This window comes from Cricetulus griseus, chromosome 6, assembly GCF_003668045.3.
Source record: "Cricetulus griseus strain 17A/GY chromosome 6, alternate assembly CriGri-PICRH-1.0, whole genome shotgun sequence".
NCBI classification, from domain to species: domain Eukaryota; kingdom Metazoa; phylum Chordata; class Mammalia; order Rodentia; family Cricetidae; genus Cricetulus; species Cricetulus griseus.
Window position 1 is genome coordinate 88,195,907 of NC_048599.1, and position 10,512 is coordinate 88,206,418.

The window sequence follows — 10,512 nt, forward strand, 5'->3', positions numbered from 1 at the left end:
GCTTAGTGACTAACATTGTCACTGACTCGAAATGAAGTTTCTTCAGTGCCCATCAGTCTATATTCATTCATAGAGTTTGCTAATGATCAGGGTGAATACAAAGAAGTAGAAGCGGTAAGGAATAACCCAATATGGTGGGGCTTGAGTCTTGATAGGTGTATGAGGCCTCATTCTTCTGAGACTGGAGGCAGGCTGGTACTCTGTATATAACTTTAGGGATTGTCCCTTTGCTAATTGATGTGGGTGGGTAAGAGCTATTTGTTTTGTGGCTTGGGTGGGAAGGTGCTGTGCTTCAACCAGTATGAAATCTGAAACAATAGCACATCCTGTCTTATATACTCCTTCATATAGGAAGGAAGGAGCTGCCTTCCTTGTACCATGTATAGGTGGTCTGAAATAGTGCTCAATCTTTTTCAATAACATAGAGAGAGAAAGGGCAAGTTAAATCTGGAAGATGTAGGGCTGGATTCTGGAGGAGGGCCTGTGGAAGTTACAAGATGGCTTGCTAAAAGAGGTCAGAAGTTCCTGTGAGGGGCCAACGGCTACTTTATATAAGGGACAAGCAAGAAGGGAGAAAAAAGGAATCCAAATTGTGGGAATCCTGCCTTTCCTAAGAACAAAAGGATCTCATCCTTTGTAGTAGGCACTGTGAGTGACTAGATAATGTGTTTTCTATCTAGGGTAATGGGCATATGAGTTGGAGTAGTAGTTAATCCCTGATAAGTAAACTGAGTGGTGGACATTTGGCCATACTTGCTTGCTTCTTGTGTTCACTTGCTTGGAATAAGTTTTCATTTATTTTTAAACACTCTTGATGGTGAGGTGTGTTTCTTAGAAGCAGCAGAAAGATGGATCCTGTTTTTTATCCATTCATTTAGTCTGTGTTCTGCCATTCTTTTCTTCCTTTCTCCCTCTCTTTTTATATTGTTATTACTTAAAGCACTTTAAAACCTAATATATTATGAACATTTTCTTCCCCTCTCCAAGTCCTTCCAGCTCTCCATCCAACTTTAAGTACTTCCTCAAAAAATAAAACAAATAAAAAATACAACAAAACATGTAGAGCTAAATTAAAAAATTAAAACTACACCACAAAATAGAAAAAAGGTCAGTCAAATTGTAAAAAATAAAAGTACAACAAACTAACAACAACAACAAAAACTATGAAGTCCAATATATGTTGTTCTATTTATGAACATGAAATTGACACTCTGGTGTTTTTGATATACCCAATGTCAATCTATTGAAGAAAATTGATTTTTCCTCTCCCAGCAGCTATAAGTATGAACCCAGGTGTTAACATTTACACTAGTGGCTAGATTTTCATTCATTTAGTCATTCATTCATTTATTCTTAGTAATATAACAAAATAACATATAATAAGATAAAACAAAAAGTTTTATAATAGAGTTGGACAAGACAAACCAACACCAATAATACATGGGCCTGATGCAGACCCATGAAGGTCCTGTGTATTCTTTTCAGTGTTTGTGAGTTCTTATGATAGTTCTCCATGTTGATTTAGAAAGCCTTGTTTTCTTGGTGTCCTTCATCCCCTCTTGCTCTTAAATTCTTTCAGGTTCCTCTTCTATGGCTTTCGCTGAGCTCCGAAGGAAAGATTTGTTGGAAAAATCCCATTTACTGTTGAATGTTCCAACATCTCTCATTCTTTGTGTAAGGTCTGGCTGTCAGCTATTGGTCTCTATGTTTGTTCCCACCTGCTGAGGATGAAGATTCTCTGAACTAGCAGAACATCATCAGGAATCATTTTACTAGTATATTTTCTTCCTATTTAGTCCAATATTACTTGTTTTTGCTTTGTGTTCCTGGGCTGTCTAGTCTCAGGTTTTCATTCAGATGAGTGGTATCAAGTATAGGTCCCATCTCATGGAGTGGGCCTTAAGTTAAATCAGTTACTGGCTGGTTACCTCCATAAGCTTTATGTCTTCATTGTCCTAGCATATCTTTCAGGAACTTCCACATTGTAGATAAAGGGTTTGTGGATGGCTTGGTGTTTAGTTTTCTACTTTGGTAGCATACTAAGTAACTTAGTGTATCAAAGACACTGGAATGTAGTGGTGAAGGCTGTATGTAGTCACCAGCTTGACATCTCTGTTCATGAGTTTTGTGGGTGCTGTCTTAAGCAATAAGCCTATCATGTCAGTTTGTGGAGATGAACCTATATATACTCTTGGCAGCAGCCTGAGTTGTTTGGGGATTCCTGTGGAATGACTTTAACTAAGAACTCAGTGAGATGTAGCCCAATGCTAGAAGTTTTAATTGTTGATGTGAGATGGCCAATTGGGACACTGTGCGCCCCATATTTGGCAATTTCATTTAGCTTGCTTTCACATATGTATGTATATATTTTAGGAAGTTTCTACTGTATTACGTTTGCATACTACCACTCAAATGCTTCCTTAGTTTTATTTTCCTCTCTAAATTCTTTCACACAATTCCCTCCCTCTCCCCCACTTGATCCTCCCATTCCAACACCCTTCCCATCCATATCTATCTGTTCTATTTCCCTTTCCTAATAAGGTCTATCTGTTCTCTCTAGTTCATTACTCTATGCCTACCCACTGTGCTTCTATGGATTATAGCTTGGCTGCAATTGACTTAACATCTAATATGCACATAAAAGGGAAAACATACCATAATTGTCTTTGAAGTTCTGTAATACCTCACTCAGAATGAATTTTTTTCTAGTTTTATCCATTTCCCCGAAAATTACATGAACTGATTTTCTTAATGGCTGAGTAATACTTTATTGTGTAAATTTGCCACATATTCTTTATCTTTATTCATATTTATTTTATTCATATTTATTTTATTCATATTATTCATATCTATTTTATTCATATTTATTTTATCATATTCTTTATCTTTATTCATATTTTTTATCATTATTCATGTATTTTCAGATTGCTTCCAACTTTTGCCTATTATGGATATAACAGCAAAGAGCACATGGTTGAACATCTCTGTAGAAGGATAGTGCCTCCTTTGGACATAAGTCCAATATGCTAGTTATCCATTTTGAAGTAGATCAATTCTTGACTTCCTGAGGAACCACCATATGGATTTTCACAGCAGCTTTAAGAGTTTACACTCCTACCAACAATGTTTAATTTTTCCTCTTATAATGCATCCTTGCCATCATGAGTCATTAATTTGCTGCTGTTTAATTTATTTATTTATTTATTTATTTATTTATTTATTTATTTATTTGGTTTTTCAAGACAGGGTTTCTCTGTGTACCTTTGGAGCCTATCCTGGCACTCGCTCTGGAGACCAGGATGGCCTCGAACTCACAGAGATCCACCTGCCTCTGCCTCCCAGTGCTGGGATTAAAGGCTTGTGCCACCAAAGCCCTGCTGTTTTTTTTTTTTTTTGAATGTTAAATAAACCATTTTCATTTTAACTACTTTTTAAATTTTATTTATTTATTTATTTTACATCTTGGATGCAGTTTCTGCTCCACCCATTCCTTTAAATATCTTCCCAACACTCCCCTCTTTTCCCACACCCATCAAATCCTCTCTATTTCTGTTCAGAAAAGGGCATGTGTACCATGGATAGCAACAAAAGATTTCTTATTGAGTTGCAGTAAGATCAAGCACCTCCTCATGTTTTAACACAGGACAAGGCAACACAGTATGAGTAGTAGGATCACAAAAGTCAGTAAATGTTTTAGAGAGAGACCCTGCTCCCACTGTTAGGAGTTCCACAGAGGACAGAGATACACAATTGTAACATACATGAAGAGTGCCTAGATCAGTCCCATGTAGGATCTCTGGTTGTCAGTTCAGCCTCTGTGAGCCCCTGTGAGATCAGAATTGATTCTGTGAGTTCCTGTGTGGTGTCCTTGACCCCTCTGGCTCCTACAATCCTTTCTCCTCCTTCTCCTTCTTCTTCAGGATTCCCCAAATTCTCCCTAAGTTTGACTGTGGGTTTGCATTTGCTTCCATTAGTTTCTGAATGAAGCCTCTATGATAACAATTGGGCTAGGCACCAATCTATAAGTATAGAAGAATGGGTCTATAGACTGTACCATCCATTTACCTTCAAATTACATGATATCATTGTTCTTAACAGGTAAATAATAAATACTTTATTTTCTTTATCTTTTCCATGACTGGGGAATATCTAGGTTTTTTTCCAGTTTTTGGCTATTACAAATAAAGCTTCCATGGACATAGATGAGCAAAGTGTCCTTGTGGTATGATTGAGCATCATTTGGGTATATGCCCAAGAGTGGTATAACAGGGTCTTGTTGTACATTGGTTTCCAGTTTTCTGAAAAACCACTGTTCAAGAAACTAGACATCAAATATCAAAACAAATAAACAACACAATTAAATATTGGTATAGTGATCTAAACAGAGAATTCTCAGTAGAGGAATCCCCGAAATACATTTAAATGTTCAATATACTAAGGCATCATGGAAATGAAAACCAAAACTACTTTGAGATTCCTTCTTACACCTATCAGAATGGCTAACATCAATAACACAAGTGAGGCCTGGTGTTGGTGGCACATGCCTTTGATTCCAGCACTCTGGAGGCAGAGGCAAGCAGATCTCTGTGAGTTTTAGACCAGCCTGGTCTATAGGAGCAAGTTCCAGTACAGCCTCCCAAGCCACAGAGAACGCTGTCTTGAAAAACCAAATAATAATAATAATAATAATAATAATAATAATAATAATAATAATACAAGTGAGAGCAAGCCCATGGAAACACTCCTACATTTCTGTATTGCAGTGCAAACTATGGAAATCAATATGATCATTCCTCAAAAAACTGGGACTCTGACTACTTCAAGATCCAGCTATATCACTCCTGGACATATACACAAAGATTGTTCCATCCTACTACAAGGAAACTTGGTCAACTATGTTCATAGCAGCTTTACTCATAATATCCAGAACCTGGAAACAACTCAATGTCCCTCAAATGAAAAATGGATAAGTAAAAAGTGGTATATTTAAACAATGTAGTATTACTTGGCTGTTTAAAAAAGACAATATGAAATTTCACTCTATAAAAATTATTACTGTATGAATCTGTGTGTGATACAAAGGGATTTGATGCTAGACTTGTCAGTATATGGTTTGGCTCGAATGTCTGAACTTGCTGGATTACAGTGGCATCAGAGGGAAAGACTGAATCCTGAAAGTTACGCAGGATCTTGAGAACTGGTGTCTTTATATATTTCTTTTTTTTTTTTGCCTCTGAGATACACAAAATGTCTCACAATATGAATATGGGTTACAGAATATTTTTTTATTCATCTATCTTTTCTTCTTTCTTTCATTTCCAAATCTTTATTCAATCAGTCTCACACCAATCTCCTTTTCGCTGGTCACTGATTTTATTTGTGTGTATAGGCTAGGGCTCAGGTTACTCTGTACAATTATCTGTTTGGATTGAACTGCCTTTTTTCTTTTCATTTCTTCTCATCCTATGTCATATTGGCTTGTACTGAACGCTAAACTAATAATTTTCCACATGATATATTATTTTTCTTGTTTCTTTTAAAAGCTTAAGTAGTTCCGAGAAGAGAGTTTCCTGAATTGCAGTGACTGACTTGCACATTTTGGAGTGTCCAGAGAAAGAGTTTCTAGTACACATTTTAAAATGCACTATAGTTCTTGCAAATGGGACTTTGCTTTGCTAAGTAATAGCAACTGGCAGACAACTTTCCAGTAATGCCTCTGGGAATTTAGAGCTTTAAAAGATCTGTTTGTTCTCATGTTGATCCATAACTTTATATTCTGTTCTGAGCAAATTTTATGGTTTAAAATGTCTTTGGATTTCATGGTAATACTGCCAACTGTCCACTTTCTGTGTGCTCAAGAATTGAGGATATTTGTGCTCTACTTCCCTTTTACACTTAAGAAGCTTCAAGACATAGGTACTAAAACAATTTACATTCTCCATTCATTTGTAGAGTATACTTATATGGGTTTGAATTGTGGAATATATTGCACATTTTCTACTTTTATTTCAGATTTATATAATAGGAAGACATAAGAGAGAAATATCTAAAAAGTAACACTTCGTCATACATAGTGTTCTGAATTACCTATAATGCTGTTTGGTAAAATGTCATTCCACAACAGCCAGGCTTCAGACTGGCTGTGTACCATTTAATTTAATTTAATTTTCAAGATTATAATTTTATTAAGTATAAAATAAGACAGTTACTACAAATGGATACTGGAAGACATTACTTTTAACTACATGCTTTCCACCAACCAGCTAAATTCAAGTTGAGAATAAGAGACATATTAAATTTAAAAGAAGCTTCCAGTTGAAGCGGTTTTCACTCAGCCTCATTTGGGGGCTTCCTCATGTCGTCTATGTTTTTATTGAATAGATGGTACAGTGAGTGCTTGGTAGTCTCCTATGGCGATTAAATTCCTGAATTGAAAAAAAAAAAAATCCTCCAGAATTGGAAGGTAATCTTCTAATTCAGTTCAGGTGAGTATAAAGAAATCCCAGGCAAGGCCTTGGCATCAAAAAGTTCTGAGTAGACAGGGTAGTACTGCTTATCCTAGGGTAATCTCCCAGGGTTATTTCATTTACTTTACTAATGGATTGATAATAGAATTTACTTTTTATTATTCTCACTAGAATCATGTGAGGATACTTTTGTCTATTTGCAGTATTTGAGAAGGAACATGTGGCTTCACACATGTGAGGCACACATTTAACTATAGAGCTAAGTCGTTACACTTCTATTTTAAAATTTTACCCTTTTATAAGACAGGCTTGTATGTCCCAGTGGCTATCATTCAACTCATTTTGTCAATAGATTTGCCTTGAGCTCTTGATTCCCTACCTGTACTTTCAAAATGCTAGGGGTACTTCACCACATCCCCTTAAAATGTCTTCATTGAGTTTACACATGCCGGTGTAGCTGCCTATGGAAATAATACAAATTATTTTCTCAAATTATATAAAGCTAAAATGAAAATTGTATTTGTGGGTATCAGTACTATATTTGTTTCTTTTATTTTCGTGAGTTAGTTGTATTAATGATTTATGTAAAATGGTTACATAGTTTAGATACATGGAATAGTGGAACTAAAGAAATTAGGAATAAAATAAAGGTAACTGTATATAGTGATTTCCAACACAGTAAATTGAAAATTACCATACAAACAGTGTTTTTGTTTATAATAGGTAATGACTTTAATTTATCTGAAACACGGTCTTACTCCATAGTCACTGTGTAGTCACACAGTTACACAGGTCTGGAAGTAACTTTGTAGGTGAGGCTGGCCACCCACTCACATAGATCTACTGTTTTCTGATTTCCTAGTGCTGGGATTAAAAGTGTTTGCTACCACACAGGCCTTAGGTAATAAATTTGTGTAACATATTAGGAAAAGTGCTCATATTTGAAATTCTAAACAATTATAATTGAATAGAAGAAAAATAAATATAAAATTATAATTGAATAGAAGAAAAATAAATATAATATATTTGGTTTAGTATCAAAGAATGAATATTAGGATCATGCACATATGTGTGTGTGTGTGTGTGTGTGTGTGTCAATGTTTACACAATAATTTTATTATCTCTTGCCTTATTTTGTTCATGGCATGTTTATCTTAGAAAACAGAATATAAATTTGAGAGATACTGGAAACTAAACATTTATGATTATCAAGAGAAAGGCAGACTCCAGATTTAGGGCATTCTAACTTAAGAAATGCACATTGTGTTAAATCTGAAGAAACATTATTTCAAATTCAAAGATCTTCAAATATAATGTTTATAATATTCATATATTTCTTTATAACAATATGTTTATATAAGTACAAGATACTGTTCATGAATATTCAGACCATCCAATGGGTATTGGGCTGTTACTTTGTATGTTCTCTTCCACAGAGATGAGGATTCAAAACACTTTACGCTGCTCAAGATTCATTCCCAATATGGCTTGGCTCAAAAGCACTGATAGATGTCTAGAAAGAGTGAGTACCAAATTCTCTGTCATTAATCTGAGTCTGTGAATTTTACTTAGATGCTTTTGACCAATTTGCATCCCTGAAAAACCAGGGATTTGGATATCCTGAGTGATATTCATGTAATGTGTCTCATTAAATTGCCTTTAAGTTATTATACATAAGCCATTTCTCCATAAGCAAGCAGAGGGCCATCTCCAAAAAAAGGTCAGCTTTAGTTTCATTAAACAAGGACAAACTTGGCCACTAAAACAATAACTTATTAAACTCTTGTTTGGACACTGTTAATTTTCTAAACTCTGTGAGTCCTGGTTGTTTCTGTATTTAAACAGAACCAACAAAACAAGTACAGTTTATGTAGTTTACAAGAAAGAAAAAAAGATATCAGGGTAAGAGCACAATGTTTGCTTTTTCCTCCTCAATGAAAATATATTTGAATGAAAACCTTGACTAGAATTGACCTCTTATTGTTTGGAAATGAATTTTTAGTATCCATACCAACTTACTATTTATGATCTCAAGTAGTGAGAGTGACACAAGCATTGAATGTTTCCTGATTTTATTTTGACATTTTATGAACTTTATTTTTGCCATAACAATTTACACCTGAATTTTGGTAAAATAATTTTTATCATGTAAAATTTGAATATGACAATGAGTGAATGTAATAATCTTTACAACTTTTATTCCATATTTTGACACATTATTTTTAATAGTTCTTTGTTTCCAGATATTTTTCACAAATTTTTTTTTACTGTCCCTTCATAACATGGGCTCACATGAGAATGGAGATAATTTTTCCCACCTGTTAAATTGTTGTGTTGGTGAATTTTAAGTAAACATATTTATTTGTAAATATATAATTTGGGAAATTCCTCCAAATCAACCAAATGAAGAAAAATTAAATGAACAGACAAGACACAATTATTAACAATATGAAAAATATTTTTGCTTTACCTAGATTTAAACTGTTATTAAACATTTTGGATAGTAATTATATCTATTGTTTGTGTGCAGAGTAACTTTTGAATTATTGGAAATTCGTTTTCATGTTTGAAAATGTTGGAAGAATATAGCTTTTACATTGCACAATCATGACAGTGTGGGCTTGTACATAAGAGACACAGCAACTACAACCTTTCTAACTGTACTGCAGAAATGATTAAAATTACATAATTACATAATTGTTACCTTGCTCAATTTTATGGAGGTTTTGTTTATTTCATTTGTAGATGTTTAATTTTTCTGCTTATCAAGTATGGAATTGAAACATTGAAATACATGGAGAACCAGAGGAATGTCTCTGAATTCATTCTGCTTGGACTTTCTTATGACCATGACATACAGATATTTTGCTTTGTTCTTTTCTTAGTTTGTTACTTGTCTCTTTTGCTGGGAAACTTTGTGATCCTTGTATCAATTCGATGCAGCCCTCTTTTTCATCAGCCAATGTACTATTTCCTCAGCCACCTATCTTTTATGGATATATGTTTTACCTCCTGTGTGACCCCCAAATTCATTGGTGACCTTCTAGTAGTTAGAAAGACCATCTCTTATGAGAACTGCATGCTGCAGGTCTTTGCTGTGCACTTCTTTGGAATGATTGAAGTCTTAATCCTAACAGTCATGGCCTTTGACCGCTACGTGGCCATCTGCAGGCCTCTCCACTACATGGTCGTAATGAACAGGACAAAATGCCATCTTCTAATGTTAGCAGCATGGGCTGGTGGAGCAGCTCACTCATTTCCTCAGTTTTCTATTGCAATCTTGTTGCCCTTTTGTGGCCCCAATAAAATTGACCACTACTTTTGTGATATTTTTCCTCTACTCAAAGTTGCTTGTACTGACACCTACATCACTGGTGTCCTTATTCTAGCCAATTCAGGTATAGTCACTTTAGTGACCTTTGTGGTTTTATTTGTTTCTTATATCATTATTTTACTCACTTTAAGAACTCATTCAGCAGAAGGAAGACGAAAGGCCCTGACTACATGTGGGTCTCATGTCACTGTGATAGTTTTATTCTTTGGACCTGCAATCTTCTCCTATCTTAGACCTCCTACCACTTTCCCTGAAGATAAAATATTTGCACTGTTTTATACCATCATTGCTCCTATGTTCAACCCCTTAATTTACACACTGAGAAATGCAGAGATGAAAAATGCAATGAGAAAAGTTTGGTGTTAATCTCTAATTTTAATGGAAGTTTATAACTAATATGAAGGTGCTTATTAGATATGTGGCTTTGTAATAGAAAATTGTAGACGTAAATTAAGTAGTTAGATACTATTCCATATATTTCATAGATTTCACTGTCTTTATTAGAATTAATGTGGACAATAAAAATCATTTAAATTAATTAATCAAAGACTATTAAAATATCAATTTTTCAGGCTACTGAACAGGGGTCAGCAGGGTTACTTGCACTGAAAACTTGAACCAAAGCAAGTAAATGATGTTGTGCTTATCAAGAATATATATTTAACATTTCAGAGAATTAATGGACTTGAGGCCTGTGGTGTTTTGAAAGAA

General features: G+C 34.7%; 1 protein-coding gene across 1 annotated transcript; it reads left to right on the plus strand.

Moving 5' to 3' along the window:
• Positions 1 to 9,261: 9,261 nt before the first annotated feature.
• On the plus strand, positions 9,262 to 10,167 carry LOC100761468 (olfactory receptor 4P4). Its single transcript, XM_027421124.2, has one exon. The coding sequence runs from the start codon at positions 9,262 to 9,264 to the stop codon at positions 10,165 to 10,167; it is 906 nt and encodes a 301-aa protein (XP_027276925.1).
• Positions 10,168 to 10,512: the final 345 nt, after the last annotated feature.